The sequence below is a fragment of the Lissotriton vulgaris genome, chromosome 1_1, assembly GCF_964263255.1.
Source record: "Lissotriton vulgaris chromosome 1_1, aLisVul1.2, whole genome shotgun sequence".
In the NCBI taxonomy this organism is placed as follows: Eukaryota; Metazoa; Chordata; class Amphibia; order Caudata; family Salamandridae; genus Lissotriton; species Lissotriton vulgaris.
Genome location: NC_141685.1, coordinates 1,365,160,856 through 1,365,185,616, shown reverse-complemented (window position 1 = coordinate 1,365,185,616; position 24,761 = coordinate 1,365,160,856). Strand labels below are relative to the sequence as shown.

At 42.7% G+C, this 24,761-nt stretch overlaps 1 protein-coding gene across 1 annotated transcript in view; it reads left to right on the top strand.

The window, feature by feature from the left end:
- The first annotated feature begins 5,083 nt into the window (after positions 1 to 5,083).
- The window catches only part of LOC147749189 (maestro heat-like repeat-containing protein family member 1), a 58,723-nt gene continuing 39,045 nt past the window's right edge, over positions 5,084 to 24,761 (top strand). The window contains exons 1-6 of the mRNA XM_086929552.1: positions 5,084 to 5,177; positions 13,608 to 13,721; positions 14,368 to 14,429; positions 16,026 to 16,145; positions 16,541 to 16,621; positions 24,415 to 24,547. Coding sequence (XP_086785678.1) covers positions 5,084 to 5,177; positions 13,608 to 13,721; positions 14,368 to 14,429; positions 16,026 to 16,145; positions 16,541 to 16,621; positions 24,415 to 24,547 — 604 coding nt within the window. The remainder of the gene's footprint in view (positions 5,178 to 13,607; positions 13,722 to 14,367; positions 14,430 to 16,025; positions 16,146 to 16,540; positions 16,622 to 24,414; positions 24,548 to 24,761) is intronic.

The window sequence follows — 24,761 nt, the reverse complement described above, 5'->3', positions numbered from 1 at the left end:
ATAGCATACTTAGGAACGGACTATTCAACCCATTCAGGGTGGGTCTGAAAGAGGACATGTTGACGTCGGACGCAAATGTATTTGCGTCTTCATAGCTGGCACAGGAGGGAAGTTACATGCACTTTAAGCTGGTACATGGAGACGGTGGGGTACACGCTAGGGAACACAACTTGACCATAAAATTTATATTTCCTCAGCTTGTTGGCTCTAGTTGCATCTTAGTGTACCAGACAGTTTCACCAGCAAGGAGGAATAGACGCTGAGAGCAGAGGACAGCTGGTCAGCCACAACTAAGTGCACTGAGAAACACCTACTGGAACCCCTCTTGGACTAGGTGCAGTAAGAAGCCGGGGGCCCGAGTCTCTCAACCCCCAGCGACAGGACAAGAAAGAACTCTTAACCCCACAGAGCTGCTACCATCTCTCGTTGTCTTTGTACTCCGCTTTGCCCTTGTTTTATTCTCTGCTGCTAATCTGCTCTCCTTCCTGTTTCTGCGATGCTGCTCCTGAATGCAAGAGGAGAAGTGGGAGGCAATCGGGGCCAACAAGTGGGGACAATGCAGTTCGCTTGCAAGCTGCACACGGTCCTGTTCGGGCCGCTTCTGCTGGCTACCGGGTCTCTCACTTAGCAGCCACCTACTAATGGTGGCTGTGCTTGTGCTTGGCTTCCCAACCTGCTGGTCCCGCGACCCGTCTAATTAGCCTGACGGCCGCTCTACTGTGGCTGATGCTGCATCTCTGGATTTCAGGGGACTTAGTCCTCCTGACTACCGTTTACTCCTCTGCACGGGTCCCCAGGCAGGAATTCGTGAAGAGTTGAGGCAGCAGGACGAGAAAGAGAAATAGGGCCTTATGGCCATCAGGGTTTGAAGATCGGCTGGGCAGAGTCAAGAGGGTCAAGTGGTAGTCAAGAGGGGGCCGCAACTAAGCGAAAGTACTTGACCACGGCTCTCCCCTCAGCTTAGCTCTCCCCTCTCTCTTCTCCTCACCTCCAGATGACATTGGTGCTCCGTGTTCTTTGCCGGCACAAGGGCTTTTGGCTCGTATCACTTCAGCTGCAACTGCAATTGCTGCCGCAAGAGGCTGCAAGAGGCCGTGAGCAACCGTGGCACACACCGCCTGGTTCTTGAAGGAGCAGCACCAGCAGCGGGAGCGCCCAACACAGCCCTCAGAGGAGTGGCAGAGGAGTTACGGTTAGGGCTACGGCTACAATGAGGCAAATCCAGCAATGTCACTTCCAAACGGCCGTTCCACTCTCCAACACCGCAGCCTCACTCGCTTGCTGACAAGAATGCACATGACCGCAGGGAGGAGTCCAACAGACAGTTAGTTCCAGGCTGCTAAGAGAGAAGCTCTATCACTGGCCAAACCATTATTTAAAAAAATCATCATGTTTAAGACAGTTCCAGTCATACTTACTCTATGGGAAGCCTGTTCACCAGTACTGTCTTTTAACTTTTTTAGGCAAAGAAACCAGAGCACACTATATATTTTTTCTCTTTTTGTGCACTCGGAGACAGAAGCTTTACAAGCTGGACCGTGGCTGCATACGGCCTGAGATTACCTAAGAATTTTGCGAACCGATAAACAGTTTCCTTACGATAAACTGAATCAACCACACAAACTACCCGACAAGGACCGGGTTGGAATTATCACTGGCTCCCCGACCACGAGTTTTGATCATTTGATCAGCCCTGATGAGTCACAGCCACATGCTGTGATGAAACACGTGTAGGCTTAAGTGATTGATACAGTGATCTCTGAGAAGTAGACACTGTTCACAAATAAAATCCTTTTAAAAAATTCATTTGGTGTGATCTATCCTGAATGAATGAAAATTTGATGAAGATGATACTTTGACAAAAAAGAACAAAAAGAGAAAAAATATATAGTGTGCTCTGGTTTCTTTGCCAAATTAACACAAGAAGGGGGTGGTTTATCCACTTCTCTCTACAGAGGTTTAGGTTTTCCTCTGACCAAGAAGCACCTACCTCGGTACCACGAAGAAGTCAAAACCATACCGTGAATAGTTGAGCGCCCAGATTTCTGAATACTCCAAAAACCTACCCACCGATATAACCAAAATTTAAACTTTTTTAGGCTGGGTCTGTTTCATCAGTTGTTAAATCCAGAGGAAAAATGGTTTAAGTATACCGATTCTCCATTTTGTTCCTGTAATTTGTCTTTTAAAAGTGATATTTTGCACATCGTGATATGTCCTATGTTTGAACATCTCCATCACAAATTTTCAAATCCACTTCTTTTAATTGGTTCCTTTGATTGGGACAGGGCAGCTTTTTTTTTTACAACTTCTAAATTCGCAATTAATATGTTATAAAGTATCAATGTTTCATATGAGGGGTTCATAAAGTGGTACGATAGGAGACAATACCACTTGTATTGTATGCCATATGAATCTATTCATATACATTTCTTTACCTTGATGGATTCTCTTATGTACTTGTATGATTGTATCGCACAATCGAATATAAGTCTCCTATCATTACATTAGGACGAGCAGCTAGGTGAAATGTATCAGTATAATGACATCCATTTATGTTTTATTGCTTGAAAATTATATTATTTCAATCATTGCAGGGCTCATTAGTACCCCACCTATTTTAGTGAATATTTCTGACCTCCCCATACTAGACAATAATATAGATAACACAGGTAACATTGGCGACCCCTAATGAGCCCACTTCCTAGAACTTTTTCTGAGGTTTTTGCCCCTTCGGCTTTCGTCTTAGTATTGTTTTAGCATTTTCACAATCAATGTATTATTAATGTAATTGTTTTATATATTACACTGCTATGACCTGTAATTCGTATCTATTGTGCTTTTATATATTTATATTGCTTTTGTCCTGTGCACTTTTATGGTTTCTTGAAACTAAATAAAGTTGGTTGAAGAAGAAGACCTCTTAGAACAAACTGTGTGCCATTGTATCTTCTCTAGTCTGAGGGGCTCCATACACCCTTTGAAATAAAAGTTAGACAGTCCAAGTAAATGTATAAATGACCTTCACTAAAGATCACAATGACTTTGCATTACACTCCTGGTGACCAAACAGGTAAAACAAAGCAGTCTTAAGAGGAGCCCTTGAAATGTACCATGTTGGAAATCAATAATGTGTTTGCATTATTGAATACTATTTGTGGTTGCGATGTGAACTTAAAAAATATTTTTGCAAATTAAATAGTCTACAGTTACTGGGGTGTGAATTGTATTTGCTGGAAAAGCAAGAGAGACAGACCTTGGTGGACTCGCTATTGGAACCATTACTTCTTGAATCTGCCAATTTTCATTTGCACAGAAATATACTTTTATGAGCCTTGAGACTAGAAGATTAATGTTGAGGTCCAAAGTGATTCAGTTTCTGCCTGGTCTGAGCTCTTACAGTTCAAAGGACAGGGTGTTACGATTCCCTTATGGGCCTTCTTTTGAAATCCTCCACTTAGAATAAAAATTTGAAAGCCAGCTACAAACCAAAAACAAATGACAACATTTTGGTGTAAACCCTACTGGCCATGCACATTTGAGGCTGTTCCCCTGATGAGTCTTCTGAGCCTTCACTGCAGGTGATCATTCTCCTCATTAACATCTGTGAACCTAAATGTGTTCCTAAATCTGCTTTCAGTCACCCATCTTATGTGCTGCAGCTACAGCCTCTAAGTCACCTCGGTGTCTCTTCTAAGCAACCCCTCCCCCTATTAGGCACATCTGCACTCCCTTGGTTCACAATGTACAGGGCTGCAAGAGGAACATTGAAAAATCCCTTATCCACTAATGCTAATACTGAAACAGGTGTAGTGGCACCTAGGTCCAGGGTTTAGGGGAACATCCAAATTATGACTATATTTTACTGTCTAAATGTAAACAAGGGGCTAATTTCCTTTCAATGGTGTCCATCTAAACATTCTCAATCTCAGTGTGTCCTCTGACTGGAGGCTGTATCTGGTTGACTTTGGATGAGGATATATTGGTGAAGCACTTGCAGAATCAGGCAGATAACCAGAGGACCTGTGGGATGAAGAGGGAGAACTAAGGGGTGAAGAGGTTACACAGACGAGGAGGACAAGGGTACAAGAATCTCACAAAGGACCAGAAAAAGGGCCAGTACAACTGAATGGAGGAGGAGGCAAATGACCAGGTCCACCAGTAGGGTTAGGAACTGGATGTCCAAAAGAAGGAAGAGAAAACAATATCAGTAGGGCCATGAAAAAGACCTGGAGGATCAGGCACCAAAGACCAAGTCTGCTAGAATGACTGAGGCCACAAGGACATGAGGACCAGCATGCCCAAGACAAAGGGGAGGATCAGTAAAACCAGGAGGAGAATTAGAATGAGGAATACCAGAACCAGGAGGCCAAAGAGGAGGAGAATGATTGGCAAGTGGAAAACGAGGGGCATCAGGAGGACTAGGACACAAGAACAAGAAGGAAGAAGACGGCCAGATCCACAAGGAGGACTTAGACCACTACAAAGACCACACACAGGATGAGGAGAAGGAAGATGGCCATGAGGATGACTAGAGGAGTTGAAGGGGTTCCAGGACCACTAAGAAGTTTATGAACTCCAGGACCACCAGAAGGATTTGGGTCACTTGACCAACAGGGGGCCAATACCTTGTCCAAGTACTAGGGAAACCAAGAGGATCAAGACCAGGAGGACTGGGAAAAGGACTTCCAAGAGGACTAGGAGAATAAGGAGGAAAACCAGGAGGAGCAGGAACAGAAAAATGAGGAGAATTGGGAAGAGAAGGAGAAAGAGGAGGCCAGGAGGAACAGAACAGCAGTCACCGCCATGATCACCATGAGGGTCAACATCAGGACCGCTAGGAGGAATGGCACTAGAGGATCCAGAGGACTAGGAAGAGGATGACCAAGACTAGCTGGACCATAAACACAAGGACAAGCAAGATCATGAGGACCAGCAGGACTGGGAACAGAAGGATGAAAAGTTCCAAGAACACCAGGGCAAGATCACCAGAAGAACAACAAGGAGGGACACAGCAAGAAGCACCATGGTAAAGATAATATTTACCAACAGGACAAGGGTCTCAGGAGGATGAGGGCCACTTATGACCAATTATCAATACCCAGAAGATCAGGACCAAGAATATGTGGATGAAGACCAGAAGTATGAGTTTGAGGAAAACTACGAGGTGGGACAGGGTAAAGAAGATTAAGAAGATAATCAGGAGGAAGAGATCTAGAAAAAAGGATAGCTTGAAAACCAACATGAAATTAGGAGAACTAGGAAAAGGAAGAGCTGGTAAACCAGGAGCATGAAGAGGAAAACCTGCTGGTGGAAGACCAGGATGAGGAGAATGACCAGGAGGAGCAGAGGGACCAGGGCAGCCGAGAAGACTAGGAGCACTAGGATTACCAGGATCACCAAGAGAATCAGTGGACCATGACCTGGAGGTCCAGGATACAAGCAACAATAGAATCGTGAGAACAAGCATTAGGAGGACTAGGGATGGGTGTAGCAAATGCAGAATAAGGATTTGAAAAAGGAAAGGGAGAGCAACAAAACTGGTTAGTACCATCAAGACCAGCAGGAGGATGAGGAACAAGAAGACCATGACGGGGGGGAGGGACTAAAATGGCCAAGAGGATCTAGACAAGAGTGCCATAAGAAGCAGGCATAGCAGACAACCCAGAGAACTAGAATCACCAAGAGAACTAGGACAACCAAAACGAGGGCCTTCAGCAACTGTGGTTAGGAATACAGGGCCCACAATGACAAGAAGTGATTCTAGGCTACATGCGTTAGGGCATGCCCCAGTTAAATGCAAAAGAAACAATTGATGGACAGAATTCTGGACAATCCAAACATTCACCCACAGTCACAAAGACCTGGGTTAAATCCATCATTCTTTTGTTCACCACACCACCACAGTTTGGACCCAGCCATATGCAATTCAGTCTTAGACCTGTTCCTTGTGGGAACAGTCCAGCCTGAGCTACCAAGCCAGGTCCTCCCTGGACCGGAAGCAAGCATCCTAGGACCAGTTTCAGGGCATCACCCTTCATCAGCCAGGCTAGCTTGAATCCAGTGGTGAATTGAGCACGGCGCCCACGTCTGGGCATACCCTTCCCACTTAGGGCGACATTTGCAAAGGAACAATTGATGAGCGGGCTGCTGGGCAATTGAAACCTTCAAGCCCAGTTACAGGGATCTGGGTTAAATCCATCATTCTATTGCTCACCACACCACCCCAGTGTGGACCCAGCCTTAAGCAAATCAGTCTTCACCCTGTTCCCTATGGGAACCATCCAGCCTGAACTGCAAAGCCTTTCTTCCCATGGACTAGAAACAAGCATCCTGGGACCCGTTTCAGGACATCACCCTTCATCAGCCAGGCTAGCTTGAATCCAGTGGTGTAATGAGCACCAGACCCACGTCTGGGCATACCCCTCCCACTTGGGGTGACATATGCAAAGGAGCAATTGATGGACGGAATGCTGGACAATGCAAACAGTAACCCCAAGTCACAAAGATCTGGGTTAAATCCATCATTCCTTTGCTCACCACACCACCTCAATTTGGACCCAGCCATATGCAAATCAGTCTTGACCAAGTTCCTTGAGGGAACAGTCCAACACGAACTGCCAAGCCAGGTCTTCCCTGGGCCAGAAACAAGCATCCTGGGACCGGTTTCAGGGCATCTCCCTTCATCCTCCAGGCTAGCTTGAATCCAGTGGTGTAGTGCACACGGGACCCACATCTGGGCATTCCCGTACTACTCAGGACGACATATGCAAAAGGATTAATTGATGGATAGAAAGGTGGACAATGCAAACATTCACCCCAAGTCACAACAATCTGTGTCAAATCCATCATTCTTTTGCTAACAAACTACCCCAGTTTGGACCCATCCATATGCAAATCAGTCTTGACCCAGTTCCTTGTGGGAACTTCCAGCCCAAACTGCCATGCCAGGTCCTCCATGGACTGGAAACAATCATCCTGGGACTGGTTTCAGAGCATCACCCTGCATCAGCCAGGCTAGCTTGAATCCAGTCGTGTAGTGAGCATGGGACCCACCCACTTAGGGCGACATATGTAAAGGAACAATTGATGGACGAAATGCTGGACAATGCAAACATTCACCCCCTGTCACAAGGATTTGGGTTAAATCTATCATTCTTTTGCTCACCGCACCACCCCAGTTGCGACACAGCCGTATGCAAATCAGTCTTGACCCTGTTCCTTGTGAGAACCATCCAGCTCAAACTGCCAAGCCAGTTCCTCCGTGGACCGGAAACAAGCATCCTGGGACTGGTTTCAGGGCATCACCCTTCATCAGCCAAGCTAGCTTGAATACAGTGGTGTAGTGAGTTAGGGACCAACGTCTGGGCATACCCTTCCAACTTGGGGTGACATACGCAAAGGAAACCCAGATCTCTTGACTGGGGGAGAATGTTTGAATCATTCAGCATTCCGTCCATCATTTGTTGCAGTTACACTTATCGCCCTAAGTGGGATGAGTATGCGCCAGACGTGGGCCCCTTGCTCAGTGTGCCACTGGATTCAAGCTAGCCTGGCTGATGAAGGGTGAAATAAAACCGGTCCCAGGATGCTTGTTTCCTGTCCAGGGAGACCTGGCTTGGCAGTTCGTTCTGGACTGTTCCCATGAGGCACAAGGTCAAGGCTGATTGCATATGGGTGGGTCCAAACTGGGGTGCAGCAGTGGGCAAAAGAACAATGGATTTAACCCAGATCTCTTGACTTGGGGAGTATGTTTGAATCATTCAGCATTCTGTCCATCATTTGTTGCAGTTACACTTTTCACCCTAAGTGGGAAGGACATTCACAGACATGGGTCCCTTGCTCACTGTGCCACTGTATTGAAGCTAGCCTGGCTGATAAAGGGTGACATAACCTGAAACCGCTCCCAGGATGCTTGTTTCTGGTCCAGTGAGGACCTGGTTTGGCGATTTTCTCTGGACTGTTCCCATGAGACACAGTGTCAAGACTGATTTGCATAAGGCTGCGTCCAAACTCTGGTGGCATAGTGGGCAAAAGAATGATGGATTTAAACCATATCTCTTGACTGGGGGAGAATGTTTGAATCATTCAGCATTCCATCCATCATTTATTACAGTTACACCAGTTAAATGCTGCATGTGTCCTCTTGTGGTTCCTTGAAGGTCTATAATCCAAAATCTGACTCCATTAGGTAACCTCTACAGAAATCCCTATGGACATTAGAGATCTTGATTGCTGACAGGCATTAATTATAAAAGGGTACTCCTGTGTGAGGCACTGTGAGTCAAAAAAACAGAGCCATCAATGAAGAAACAATTAGACATATTAATGGTCACCTTTCAAAAAATACTTGTGGTCATGTGTATTTAGAATTAGTACATAAGAGAGCTTGTTCACACACAAACTCACTCTAGCATTCATACAGAATGTATAATTTGATGTTTGTCATTTACCATTGACCCTCACCATGTCCTCAATTTTGCCCTTTGGCCTCATCTCAATTGACTTATCTCCTTGCAGACCCTTGAGTTATGCATGAAGGCAGCTGTTACCAAGAGTTGCAGAGCACTGAAGGAAACTGTGCCAACCGTGCTTACGGCTCTGCATCACCTGGTAAGTATATACATGAGGACATGCAAAGTATTTCAGCAGGAGACAACTGACATTTCCTAACAAAGAGGGTCCTGCATTAATCCAATTTATAGTAAGAGTATTTTTAGAGGGTAACATTTGGGAACTCGCTTGTATAAAATATTAAATGATCACCCATAAAGAGCCTACATGAACCAATTTGCTTCAAGGATGCAAAGAAAGAATACAATGCAAATACCTCTGTCAGATCTTTCAGCGTTGAGAGGTCATCATCAGGAACCACCCATAAGTCTACCTCTCAGCAACTCTGGCTCTGATAATAGGTAGCAACAGAGTGGCCTGACAAGGGAACAAGGGAAGGGACACAGGGAGGTACACCAAGGATGGAGACATGAAAAAGAAAAGATTTGCCCAATAACAATGGTTTACAAACAAATATATAATCACTAACAATGATTATCTCTGAGGGTCAATTGTCCATCTAGACTTTACTATATAACATATACTTATATAAATAATGATAAATAGTATATATCATATACATCTGATTAATGTCATCGATCAAAGTAAATTCATTATTTATCCAGCTGGGGTTCCTAAAGTCAATATGTACAGAAACTACCCTACAAATAAGTTCAAACAATCCAAATGCATAATTCAAAATCAAGTTAAAGCCATTCGCTTTGCTATACAATAGCATTAGCAAAGCTAATGCCTTTAACTTAATCAAAAGCAAGACCTATGCATTTTCAATGCTTGTTTTTTTTTATTGCTGCTATGAGTACTTTCCAAGAGACTGGGAGCATACTACATTTACTCAGATCCTGCTTAATATCTTTTACTAATGCTAACCATTTATCAGGGACCATCTTTGGCAGTGATGGGGTGATGCAAAGTCTTTAATATTTAGTGTAATCCAAGTTATTTTTTAAATCCCTTCACTTCTGTTTGTGCAGGCATCAGTGCAAGTGTTTTAGATTTATTTATATTTAGACAAAACCATGCTATCCCATAAACAGTCTACTTGTTCCGAGAGTCGTGTATCAAGTCTTGGAAAACCATCCCTTTACAGGTTCCTCTTTGAATGGTCTTCTGTTTGCTCCTCTCTGCAAGAATTAATATATTCAGATGGTATGTGGATATCTTGGCAAAAACAAGGAGATCTTTGCCACAATGTCCTGAGGTCTAGCTTTGTCATAGAGCTCTTTCTCCCCCTTTGTGGTCTCTTTCAATCCCTATAGGGAAGTCTAAAGAGCTGTTCAAGCACTCCACCACATATTCTCCTTCTTCTCCCTTTCCTTTTCCATATTACAGCCTCTTAGATTGCCTGTCTGGACCTATTTTCTAGGTCTTCACATCTATTAATTAATTATATGCTCTCGGTCTCCGGAGTAACTATCGACGTGGTGGCAACCTGGCTCATGTTACATGAAAATTGCTCTTCAAAGCCATGCCTCCAGCCTGGTAATATAGATTCTACCATCTAGTGCAGTGATTCTTAACCTGGATTCTGCAACACCTACTCAGGCTGCCCACAATAGAAAATCAAATCAAATAGCAAATTAATTAAGCAAACCTAGCTAAACATCGAAAATGTATTAATGTTCTATAAATTAGTAGGAATTTGCAACTGGGAGTCTAAAAATTAAGTTGGTACTGTTAGCACGATTCGTGGGAGCAGCACAAGAACAGCAACTAGAATCCAGTTGGACAAATGGTGGCCTCAACTGGAGCACTGCTAGACACGAAAAACGCCAGCAGTAGGAACAAAAAAGAAAGTGATTTGCAACAGTCTAGCATATTGTTTTGAATCTGAGAACTAAAAACACATTTTGAAAAGTTCCAACCTTCCAATTAAAATGTCAACTTTTTCATAGTTTTTTATTTGTGAGTGAAAGAATTGCATATGTTGTGTGTTTTGTTTGATGTACACTTGTTTCTTTATTTTCCTGTATTGTTTAGATGTTTGAATCGAAGCAATTGTGCTCAGGCAGGGGCTCCAGCTTCTAGTAGTGATTCAGTCGGTGTCTGTTTACAGATGTCAAAAGTTTAAACACCACTTAATTGTAGTGGCAATTCCGCCTCACTTCAACATATGCAATGTTCCTAACCCCTTCCTACTAGTGTCATGCTTATCACCCACTTAAAGTTGTTCAGTATTTTCATGTGTCACGCTGTGTCTTCCCGGTAGCAAGCCTCAATGTGCAGGTGTTCCGCTACTAGCAGTTGTCATCATGCATCAAGCCGTCTCCCTTACGCCATGTCAAAGTCCTCATGCCCTAGTCTCTCTTCCTCCACCCATAACAATACATATAACCCTCATACACTGCCTGTCATTCTTCATAACCCACCTTGTCGCACACCATACCCGGATGGTGTCAGGCTTCAATCGGGGTAGAACGCATCTGAGCTGGGTTTTGCTTCTAACATCTGAAGTCACAGGTCTCGCCTTTTCAGACGAATAGCCAAGGCTATTGTGAAATATCCTTCAGGCTTAAAGAGCATCTTCATGCATCCCAGACATACCAACTTTCAATGCATGTACCTGTCTTGTCATTCTCTATATCTCCTATTGTGTCACAATCCTTGTCCCCGTCTCGGACTTTAACCTGCAAGCAGCATACCTACAAAAAAAGTTGTCAAAATCCCATGATGTCAAACTCCTAGAATCAAGTTCCCTGCAATGAACCTCGAACCACGAGTATCATAGGGTTTTACCAATTGTCTCTAGAAGGAAATGCCACTGTTCAGTGGAGTCGCTCTTTCCATTACTGTTTCGGTTTCATCCAATCACCTAAAAGATGCTGCTTTAGGTTTCACACGTGTTCAAAGATGACTTACAAAGATGTCGTGCTCATGTCAAAACATACCTGCTGTTATCATGGAATGTATGACCTTACAACGCGGTCTTTACACCGCGATACGTTCACAACGCGGTCATTACAATGCAAGTTGTTAGAACGACTTGCGCTAGAGGCGAGGGACTTAGGAATAGTATGATTTATTATTCCAACTCCAGCTACGTAACAGTAGGGAAGGTATTGGAATAGTAAATCATACTATTCCTTACTATATAGCGCCATCCAGCGCAAGTCATTGTAACGACTTGCGTTGTAATGACCGCGTTGTAAACATATCGCGGTGTAAAGACCGTGTTGTAACTGTTGTCTCCCATTATCATGCTCTTCCCTACTAACAGACCTACATAGTCATCTTCCATGCGGCTGCTCACCCGCAATTATGGCACCAACCAGTCATCAGAATGGCTGGAGTCGAAGACCAGTGTCACAACTCCTTAAATGACTGGTTCAGGTGTGGCACGTTCAGCCAGAATAATTGATGACAAATCACCCTTAAAGTAATATTCAGTATTCCCTTCTACAAAAGTATGTGTCACTTAATAGCTACTACATAAAACAAGCTTACAAAAAAAAGTGCTGCAATGAACAAAATAAATAATTATGAGAAGCATACGCTTACCGTCATGGCGGCAGAGAATAAAGAAGCTTACAAAAAAAGTGTGGCAAGCTGATAATATACCTACTGTGTCACGCCACGGGTAAGAGATCCAATCCCGCTAGGCATGGCTAAAAGGAGACAGGATGGCAACAAGCAGCGATTTACATGCCTTGCATGCATTCATTGCACTGCTATCGGCATAATTTGTGATGCCAAACGTCGCGCACGAATCAAAGCTAAAGGTGGAGCTAAGACGAGGCTTTTGGAATTGTATCAATTCCAAGAAGATTCGTAAGACGAGAGCAGCACATGCGCTGCCTATGTCACAAGACCTAAAAAAGGAAGAACACAACTTGACTACCATGGCATGAAATTCTAAATAGTAATGCTGGTGTGCGGAATTTGCAATGAACAGGAACCAAAAAGACATGCAGCTCTGATGGGGACCAATCTGCGAGAACTGAATGCAAGCAAAGAACAAAAAAAAGAAATTATTGCTAGCGGTACGGCAGAAGCAGCGAGTGGCGGGGAGACCTGAAAAAGACCCTAATGCAGGCACCAACAGAAACACTCGCTCACTACTCTGCCAACCAGAAACTGGGGACACAAAAGGGAGGAAAAGTGCACAAAAGAGGCCCGCTCTGAAAAGCATGCAACCCACCTTGCTAGCCAGATACTGTGAGATGCAAAGGGGGAACGCACTTACAGTCCCTGGAGATAAACTAAGTTGAAGTGCAACAACAGCCTCTGTCTTGATTTCCTTGAACAGCAGACGCTGTCACTAGTGCCAACTGTGTTAAATAGCATTCAGTACGACTGCCTGCTGCAATGTTGTGAGACTTCAGTCTCCAAACCATGCAGAAACCATAGGAAACTAAGGCGTTAATCTTAGAATGGCAACTGAGAATTTGCAATTCCACCATCATGGCCCCACAAATCCTGACAAACTCTTATGCCGTCATTTCCCAACTGAATGGAATTTGCTTTCCAGATGTATAGGGTTGTCTTTCAAATAGTCTAGCTTCCATTATTGTTTAATATGGCTTTGTTATTGACAGATCTGCGCACCCTACCGTGGAGGTTCAGATGAAAGGGAAGAGTCAGTCAAGGTGTCCACAGCCATTATCCTGTCACTGGGTCATAAATGTATATATGTATATATTTGTGATACTGCAAGTATATGACGGTCTTTACCAGTGATCGGGTCCTCCGAAACATTAATTTCTGTCCACTGCTCTGCACATCACTTGATCTTCTTAAAAGCTATTGTTGCTTCAGTAATTACCTCCCTTCCCAGTGCATTTGTTAGCTTTTTAGTAGAACACGTTGTCCAATTTACTATATACAGCTATAGTAGTCACATGAGTACCATGTGCTCCACCGATCATCATTAAATGTTGTAAACTATTGATATTGTACCTCCTGGATATGCGTTGAAAATTTCCTTACATTTGGCCTTGATGACCTGCTCCCCTGCGTTTAGTTCCTCCGTGCATGATTTTATTGTATGTCATTTTTCATGTATGTCTATTTTTCTTTTCACTTTACTCTTGCAGCCCATTCTAGCTCTAGTGAGGTCCTTAAATATTTTGGAAGTAGCTTGATCCATATGGGTGCAGAGTCCCGTGCCACAACAATAAAGCTGCTCTGCAAGCTTCTTGCTGAAACTGGTAAGCCTCTCAGTGGATGGGTGGCAGCATGTGATTTCGATAGACATGGAAGATAGTTAAAGGACTGAATGCTTTCATGGAATGTGGAGCCCTAAGTTAGAATTCCAACTTACCCTCTTACTTAACCAACATGGTGCAGCTATGAGCAAATCACCTCAATTTCATATTCCTCAGCTACACTGACTGCCAACAGTTCCTGGTAGAGCACTGTAATTTAAGAATAAATCCTCCCATCGTTAACATGAGTCGTGGTGAAGAAATAAAGTAGTGGTCAAACATTTCCACATCTGTCTTTTTGATAAATTGTTCCCACTGTGAGCCAATAATGGGACAGGGACACTGTGGAAAGATATCCTGACATAGACTTCGGTGAGGAACAAAAAGGGACATAAAATATGGGGCAGGAAGACACAGACCCACTCAGTGGTACATGATGACACAGACATGCACAGTAGAACAGGAAGACATTGATAGGCCCATGAGGCTCACAGTCACAGACACACACACCAAGACTTGACAGGACCCTCAGGTAGGTAGGCACATGTAATAGTGGAAGCTTCATCTACTTATCTATTATTCCTGATCGTACTAGACAAAGACAATATCTATGTGTTATGAACATTTGATGTATGGCTTCATTTCATAGATTCAGAAGGTGCCTCTTATCTGGATGCTGTCCGTCACGTGCTTGAGGATGACAATCACAAGGTACCATCAAGTTATTATGTGTGCAGCATTCTGTGGTCAAGCAGTTTCATAATTAGCAACGCAATCTAATTTAAGTTATGCACTTTTTGAATAGTGCAGTATTCTCTACTTACGTGGACTCATTGCAGTGGTGCGTATACCACAGTCTGTTGTATTTTCCTAAGGCTGGTCTTTCATGCAGGTGTTGGGTCATGCAACCTCCATCCATGTGTGTCTCCTCAGTGTCTTGTGTCTACTGTTTCCCTGTTCAAGTGGACATATCCAAGTTTTCCTGTCCTTCTCTGTGTCAACTCATTTTCAGACCCAATCCCATAGAAAGTCCCTGTTCCCTAATTGCTGAATAAGTGTGTGTTAAGAAACAATTCTCACCAAACATGGTTCAATAATACAGGATAATATTCAATGTGCACATTTGAAAAGTCTGATTGTGATATAAAAGATGTATTTTGTGTAGAAATTGGAATATATGTAACTCTGTTGACTCCATGTATGTCCACAATGTGCCCAATGTCAGTGCAATTGAGAAAGCAGGCAACTTCAGCATCAGCATCACCGTGTTCAGCATGTAAGCAAGCACAGGATATAGGCATGAAGGAAAATCAACAGAGTCATTTTCTTTGGATAACCAACAAAAACTTGTATATCCATGACTGGGTCTCTAGTGTATTCTCTTTGAGAGGTTTATTGAGTTGACCATTTTTTAACCTCAGGGCATGATATAAACCTTAAATTCTTGGTAGACTAAACCAGAAACATCAGACACAGAACTCTACCAGAAATATAAGAATCAAAGAAATAAAACATGGACGTATTCTTTGGAGGTTGAAGCCATTGGGTCCAGCCTGTGCAAATATGCAGCGAACAGAGTCATGTTAGGGATGTGAATTTTAACCCGGCTACTAGAGGAGACTGTGAATATATACGGTCTTGAGCCAAAATGATTTCTTGAAAGTGACATTGATCAACCAAACAACAAGGTGTGGGACAATGGACACTGAGTACTTTAACCCATTTGTTATCTGCTGGCCGTGTTGGGATAGTGTAGGTCTGCTAAATCCTGCAGGTTGAGTTAGACAGTGGCCATCATTCTTCCCACAGACTACTCTAGGTTTTTTTCATTTCCACATTATTGGAATCTACAGCCTACTGATTTCTCATTTGCATTTTTGTAATCAATACAAGGTCCTGAGAGCTTCTTTGCTAGTTGTAACCTACCTAGACATCTTTTGCAATGTATCTTTCAATCTTTTACCAAGTTCCAATCACCTATAGAAGGAGTACACCACCTGGAATGTTTGAATATTCCCTCAATCACGCTTTGGTCAGACATTCTGTAAAAACAGTTTAATTAAATTGATTCAAGTTTTATTCTCAGAGTGTCTTAATAACCATTTTCCAATATTTTTTCAAAGGCTATATCCAGGTACTAGCTTTCCACACATACAAGTGTATTTCTATTTCCTCTATGAACAAAAAGGAAGGAGAGATTGTATGGTTTTCTCACACTCCCGTGCTGCTCCCTCACCAGAATGTGGGATTTGGTTTTATTTATACATCAAAAGGGTTTCTCACTAACCATTTTTTGCTTCATCACAGGTTATTCTTGACACTTTAAGTTTAATATCCAATTTAACAACCAAAGGATATTATGATATGAATGGAAGAGCTTTGATGGAATATGTGCTTAGGAAAAACAGTCTCATCATTGAAGAACAGGTAAGTGGCAGATGTACATATTTGGGTGGGTGAATGTGTTAGGGGAACAGCAACCGTAGTCAGCCCAAAAGAAATAAGTGGACCTTTTAGCCCCTTGTGCCCCAATGTAGCTTGTTTGCCACGTAATACAGATCTGCAGTGTTCCATAGTTGCCCCTGGTGGTGGAATATAGACCTTATGTACCTCTATTTAGTTCACATAGGCCCACTTAACATTCCATGTTCTCCATTTGAGCCTGATGTTCCCCACTTGCAGTCCAGTGCGTCTTTCACCCTCCCTCAACCATATGGGTCTCCCTTGCTCCATCAGGCTGATTACATTTGAACCTGAAATTCAGCTGCTGACTACCAGTGTCAACACTGTATATGCCTTTTCTTTATGTCTTGTTCTTTCAGGGTGCCCATGACGTGAACCAAGCCACTCAAGTGCTTTCCAGTATATTTACTTGTAGCTTCACTTGGACAGTCATCCTTTCAGTATACCTAGGCTTTCCTGTTTTCAGTTTCTATTTGTGGTCCATTCTCGTGTGCATGGCTAAACACTTATAAGGTCCCAAAGGAAATACCTATTGGCTATGCCAATGCTTGTTTTAAAATCCCTTCTCAACGGTTTATACAATGATCAAAATTACAGCTTTCCTAGAAAATCTCATATCTCCACAGGCTGTTGACGAGATAGGACTGGGCAAATGTGTCGGAATTATTATGATTTATGGAGTCCTGCAGCAGGGTAGCAGCACCGGCCCAGCTCCGAAACAACTATCTCGCACTTCCATGTAAAAGAAGATGTGTGCCCACACTTTTCATCAGTTGTTCATGATAAATGGGCAGATAGTGCGGTTTTAATATTACATAAAGTTCCATGCAGCAGGACCATGACTCGCATAAGGCGAAATGAGGCAGCAATGTCAGGGCATTAGGACTAGGTGGCGCAATAAATCAAGGAAAGGCCACTAAAATAGACGGCTTTCCTTCTTTGCCTGGAGCACCGAGTATGCTAAACAAAATGGACTACTAGTGAGGAACAACAGTGGCTTGTGAGCTGCACTGCTTTAACAATGCTTTTGTTTACTTTTAACAATAACGGGAAAAATAGAGACTATGGGGATACGGAAAACAATATGGTTTATCTGTTAAACTTTTGTAGATCAGAAGTTGGCGTTGCACCTATAAAGCACTTCAAAATCCTAGAAAGGTGCAAAGACGCGATTTGACAGACTGGTACCCCAGTATTCATTTGCTTGGGCTTGTTTGGAAGCTCTGTGGGATCCAATATTTAATTACTTCCAGGGCTTACCAGCCTAGCAAACACATTACAAATCTACAGTCACACATCCTGCACAGCTAGAGTAAATATCTATTGCCAGTCTTTTACAAGACATACGTTAAGCGACGAGCGACCACGTTTACCCAGTCAAATGCAGCACTGAATAATCCAAACATACCAATGCTCGAATTGATAGGCAGGTTCTCTCTGCTCGCTACCTCCACTAGGTGGAGCCTAACCTCCATCACAGCTTCCTTGTGGTTCAGACTGAGCATGGACTCCCACAGGGCCTTCTCGCCAAAGAATGTAAGAAAACTAGAAACAACCGGAACTAAACAAAACCATGCATTTGTATTCTACCATTTGCTTTAGAATCTGCCCGGCACATAACAGAGAGCATACAGCTGCATGCTGGAAGAAACAGAGACGCCACATGTATCTCACTTGGTTTCATTATAGATGAACATTGAAAGTATAATAGTGAAAGAAACAGAAAAAAATACAAGCTTCAGCAGCACACGAGTGGTGCGCGCACGAGGCAAGAAGTAAACGAGAGGGAGGGGTGGGAGAGTGCCCGCGCGCATGCTAAACATCTAAAGGACATTTTGAAAAAAGCACGTAGGTGGTGGCCGAAACAGCATTGTAGGTGCAAATGATGTCTAAACATGAAGCACAGCAACCTAATGTGGGTCATCGCGATCGTTGTGAAAACGAAAGTAATTGCGATGACGTGCCAAAATACGTAAGGGATGCGCGCGCAGCAGGCCGCATGCTTGTGCGCATTCTAGCAAGCTGGTGGCTGCTTTGGGAGCACTTCCCAAAGCCGCTACTATATGGACAGCGCATGCGCGCTGACTCATCAAGACCTAATCAGTGGTGTCAGGGGTTACAACTTTTTCGCACCATGAAAAGCAACAGAATCAGTGTTTTTCTGGTGTGTATGGAACATTTTGCTTTTATTATTGCTTGCTTTCTACACTGATAATGCATGGTATATAGACAGTGTATGTACAGTGTATATGAGGTCCAAATACATTTTTGCAAATCAAACGTATTGTAGTACACCATACAATACTTCTTCAATGAGTCTTTGGTCATGTGCGCTCGCTTTTTCCTTCCCGTGTCCCTTTTTTCTGTGAAAAGGCCCTCTCAACATTGGCACTTGAAATGGGCAATGACAAGACAGCCAGTACACTATTTGCTAACGCTGGCCACTGACATAGCTTTCTATACCTACACTATACCTTGAAGATTGCAATTCTCTGGACAGGTTCTGCAGCATTTGCTTTGAACTGGGCGATTCTGCCCTCCGAGTTATTGAAGTGGTCAAAAATAAAGCAGCACTTTTGAAACTACTGAGAAAATTCCCCTTTACTGAAGGGAACTAGAACTTGCACAGTGTACCACAGTGAGGATTCATTGACTTCAAATGCCATGGTTGATGAAGGGACATTTCTATGTCAAGCCGTTTCTCGTACATTGTAAAATAAAAGTTCCTGAATTGCTCTTCAACACTGATTTGTTTACCATATGGCAAGCACTCTAACATGGAACATGTTGCAGTGCCAAAGTCAATTTAAGGTGTCACCCAGACAACTCTCAAGACGATGTTTCACATTTACACCAAGTATGCAGAACACTTGGAAGACCAGGGTGTTTTCCGACTCTAGTTTTTTTTATGTCCACTACAGCAGTTATGTTTTCCTGTAAACATCTAAGACTTTAGTAGAGTGTACTTCTTTTCACATCACTAGTAATTTGCGAACAAATATCCTCACATTTCTTGCCTTTGGCATCATCATTCAGCAAACATGTTGTAAACGGTTTCCACATGGGTACTATAGCATTTCACAGCCCCTTGGTCCAAGAACCATCAGCTAAGTGACACAGTTCACAGTGGGATGACTTTTTCTTTGATGCCACACAAAGCACAAAATGAGAAATATTTGTGTTTTAGTCCCCTCGCACAACAAAACAGTGCACTAGGATGGACTAAAAAGTCAATAGCATTCTTCATTAACTCTGAAGATTGTAAAGATGCTTTTAGCATACCATCTAACAAGTGGAAAGGATCTCTTACAGGTATCAATTTTGAAAGGTCATTACACAGCTTTTTTATATATGTAGCTGAATCACTGCAAGTACAATCAAAATCACTCCAATCTTTGTTGAATTTAGAAAGAAACATTTTGCAGCGGCATACCGAGTGACACTGCGATCCATGTTTCATCCTGTCATGTTTTCACCACTATCCCAGATGCTTGGCGATAGCACTTTTTTCACATAAACTTGTCATTATACATTGCATTGAATGTTTAAAGCCTGTGGTGTTGTCAATTCACCTACTATCAATACTGACTCACTAGAAACTTGGGGCTGATCTATCAAGGGCTTTTACCCATTCTCTGTGGATAAATGTGATGGCACATTTTGGGACAGATTTGTATGAAACCAGCCATTTTACCTATCAGTAAAAGAATCAAACACAGCCAAAATATCAAATATGATTTTGATATTTCCTGATTCTCTACAGTTTATCAAATTATTAAACACGACCTAAAACATGCTTCTAAACTCTGCATCTTTAGACCAAAGACCACAAAACTTCAAAAAGCAAAAGGAAGAAAAAACATTATTTCAGTGACATCCCTCAACAGCAAAACTCAAGCAGAATAATGTTAGCCCAGTCTTTCTTGCTGCCACCTTATATAACTAAGTTATATTGTATAGGCCCCCTCAGGAAAAAATGACTCTTTCACTCTCCTTTCCCTTTCTTTGAATGGCATTTAATTAGTGGTACGCAGGTGTTTTTTCAGTGTTTATAAGTTTAAACTGGTGAGGGTTTATCAGTTATTATAGGTTTAAAACTAAGACAGCCAAAGTATACCCTATCCATGGTTTTTCAATTATTGCGAAACGATTAACACAGTGTACCCTTACTATTGTGGGGTCCGAGTTTTGATGTCAAACACAAGTGCAGTCAGTGTCCCCAAATAAGAGTCATTGCCACTGGTTTGAGTAGGACTGTGGCCCTTCTGATCCTTTGATGGCTTTCATCAAGCTCTTGTGGTGTGAAAAATTGTTCAATGTTGTGAACAACGCACATCAGAAAAGGGTCCAATAATATCCTTTAGTTATTCTCATTCTAATTATTTGCCCTCCTCTTCCTCCACAGATCCAATGAGTGATTTTGTCTTGGGCACGTCTTCTGCCTCTTCTCTTTTCTTGGACCTTCTCAAGTCCTATGGACGCTTACACTTTGATCATATCTCTAGTCGCTGTAGAAACACCTGTCATCTGACTAGGGGACAGGAATGAGTTTTGGATCAGTGCCCTTCACCAGTGTTTGTGGGGCTGCAGGTGATGGTGTGAAAGCATGGGCAATGGGAGGTGGCATGGTGCCTGAAGGCTGCAGCACACTTGGCTTTGTCAGTGTCCCTGTGAGAGTAGGCCACAGTTGCTTATGCTCTCCCCAATCCCTCCAGAACAGCAAACGTACCATGTCCTTTTTGATCACTGTGAAAGATGGCGGGACCTTATTGAAGCTTGTAAGGAGAGGAACATGCACCACTTTTGGAGCCTGATAAAATGGGGTGCAGGAAGCACATGTAATCACTGCAAAATCATGTGGAGCCTGCTCTGTAGGTTAAGTTTTTTCAGATCAATATGCATCTAATAATAAAAATGGATTATGACCCTTCTTGGGTTTATTTTAAATCATCGGATACTGTCTTCAACTTAGCTGATGTGACAATGGCGCTGAGCACTGTTACCATTGGGAGAGCGCCAGGCATAGTCAAGGTCCCCGCAGATATTTTTCTCCAGGATAAAGACAATGGAATCAAAACATAATGTTTTTAGCAAATGCAATTGCTCATGGAGCTCTGATCCCGGATACCTGGAGAGGGGCGGAAATCATCCTGATTTATAAAAAAAGGAGATACATCCTTACCCGGGAACTACAGGCAAATAAGCCTGTTAAACTCAATCCAGAAAGTCGTAGCTCAACTTATCTTGGCAAAAATTAAAACCTGTATTGATGATAATGACATTTTGAGTCCTCTTCTGGGCTAATATGAGCACTATTTATAAAGTATTCCGATTAATTAAAATTTATCGGTGGACAGTAACACTTGGAAAAGGAAGCCTTTATGCAGCCTTTGTTGATATTAAGTCTGCTTTTGACTTGATATCACGGCCCAAACTGTGGAGGGTACTGCAGGAACTCGGCTTGCCCCCGACCTACTTTTCCTAATTGTGCGCCTCTACGAATACAACTATGACAACATTTGTTGGGGGGGCGCCAGGAAACAAGACTGACCAGTTCCCGGTAAAGATGGGAGTACGTCAGGGTTGCGTTTTAGCACCTACGTTATTCTCACTCCTTATTAATGGTATTATTAGCTTTTTAGCTTCCATTTCCACAGATGCTCCAGTTTTAGCAGGCACAAAAATTCCCATAATAATGTTTGCGGACCATATGCTTATACTGTCTAAAACACTGAGTGGGCTACAGCATTCGCTGTTGCATTTTGAAGAATTTTGCTTATTGCCTGGCCTAACAGTCAATAGTTCAAATAAAAGTTCATGACCTTTAAACCACATAGGTCATTTAATGGGGGGTAATGGATGGGCAATCCGTGGATCAGGTTGATGCATTACTCATCTAGGCATCACCCTGCATAAACGACTTAGCTGGAGGCCGCATATTGACACCATGGCCTTAAAGCACATGCAGTTGGCCGGAGCCATGAAAAAAAGGAACATAAGACATCACTGACTAAGCCCCTTTACCCCGGCACTGCACATCTATATTATGGGGCTTAGAGAAAATGCATCCTCTAGCTTTCTCCGAGAATAAGTTCCTGAGTGGGATAACAAGCCTACATCAAAGTACCCCTATGATTTAGGCAGAAAAGCCATAGTAGACCTTGCAAGGCTATGCCCTATTCTCTTCTGGCGTAGAATCTGGCGTACCCCAGAATTGGCCATCTTTGCAGACGGTCTTAAAGATATAATGGAGGCAGATCACTTCCACAAGATTGGCTGGCTATGCAACATCAGATCATTACTAATTAGCATGGGTATGCCATCACTGTGGGATGATCCTAGTGCTACTGGGTTCCCACCAAAACATTTAATTAAGCAAAAGTACTGGGAACCGATGGTGCAAGAAGCAAATAGAATGAGCGATGCCACCACTCTAACAGGGAAGTTCTAACAAATTAAACCAAATCCATGTTTTACTGTGACTTAATTAGTACTAAGCCGCTAGATCGCAACCTGTGTTTTCAGTTTAGAGCAGGCTGCTTCCCTTTGAAGTCCTTTACAGCTGCATGGTCCACTGCGGCCGATGACAAATGTCTAAACTGCACTGACACTGAAGAATCATACGCGCATGTGCTGTTTGTCTGTCCGGCGTACGCTGCTCCCCGCAAAGCCTGGCTGACACCCATTTGTAGGAACATGGGTACTCACTTGTTAAGTGTAGCAATGAGAATATTGTGTTCTGATCCATCAGTCCAGTGCGCAGTATCAGTGGAAACGTTTTTGAGATGGATGTGGACAATTAGATCTAGGCTCCTTTTGTACCTCTGTAAATGAAGTCTCCTACCGATAATAATAATAATATGCTATATTTTAATGCTTGGACACTTTTCTAAACTATCTATCAATTAGTAGCATTAATTTTGTCTATCAACATATAGTATATGCTCTTTTAATGTGTTTGATTATCTCTTTTTATTGAAATTTTCAATTTATTGTATTTTTTTTATAACTTGAAAAATCGTTTTTATGTGAATTGCTTTTGTGACATCTGTCGAATAAAGCTCATGTTGACTGACAGTTAAGCAAGGCCCAACCTTAAAAAAACAAAACCTATGAAAAGCCATTTTTTGGAAAGGCAAGGGTCAGTTTTGGTCATGATTCAAAATGGTGGCCAAAGATAAAATGGTGCCGCAAATGCAAATTTTTACATGAATAAGTGCATAATCAAAACAGCAAAAACAATTTTATTCTAACAAGGTCTGATGCTGGGGACAATTCAGATGCCTGTCCTTGTGTTGCATCTCACTGTAAGAATGATGCTTGTACACCTAGATCCCATCTTAGTTAACCTGATGCACATGTTGACTGGCTTAAGCGCAAAGAAATAAAATGCTCAGACACTTTGGGAATGGGACTGGCTCAACAGCAGTGCTCACAGGCAGTACAGAGGCCAACCACACAATCCAGCCTATGAGATCCAACTGCCCCTTAGACTTTACCAAGGCTAACTGGGCTATTTCTGGAGTGATTGGGGAAGGCACATGGGCATTCAGCTACTGCACTGATAAGCTGGGCTTTTCACTGACAGTGCATTATCTAGTGGGTTATTTTCTGTTGCATACCCCACTTTACAGTTTAAATGCCTAACATGGCAAACCACCAAATCCAGCGCAAAGTAGCATGAACATACTTCAAATCAGTATTTCATATCAAAACTGCCTACCATAAACGTGGTTCCTGGTATTCTTTAGTCTTTATTGAGTGTATTAAGTCCCATAAGGTATCACATACTTCCTCATCAAGTCATAGGGGAAGGGCAAATCTGTGTGGTGAGCACGAGATACTACTGTGTGGTGCCAGAGGCGCAATTTCTCAGGGGTAGTGTCCCATGTATCAGAACCTTATATATTATAAGTGAGTCCACCGGTATTTTGACAGTATATGAATGCTATACCCTCCCACGCCTAATGGCTGGGTACTTTTATACTCAACAGAGCGGAGCATGAGAGCATAACCGCATTTGTACATTTCTATTTACATGTTTGAGGCTAGTAGTTTTGCTTTCACATTTGGATTTGTCAAGAGGTTCTCTTTGTGCTTGACAACCTTGATTAGAAAGTTGTGATGTTTTAACTCTCAAATCTCTTGTCCCTCCATAAGGAGAGAAAACACAATTAAAATTATGTGCAAATACATCGTATTTTACTTTGCTTTCTTTTCCACATTTCCACAGATCGCTAGTCACCTGGATGATGAATCTGATGTTGTGGAAGAGACCATCCTCATCCAAATCCCTCAGCTCCTCAATACAATTGCATTACACCATAGAAATACTGATGAGGTAAGCGAGGGGGATGTGAAACAAGGTGGGTTATTTAACTAGGTGTATAGAAAATATAACTTGCAGAATGTCCAAAGACTCCTAAATTCCCGGGTGATCTTCATTATCCTCCGGCTCAAATACAAGCACATTTTTGTAAAGCTCCCTCTGCTGCAGGGTTGTATGTTGGAACCATGCAGGCATTTATCACACCTGCCTTAACAACGTGTTCTGAACCACGATTGCATGTTTGAAACGCA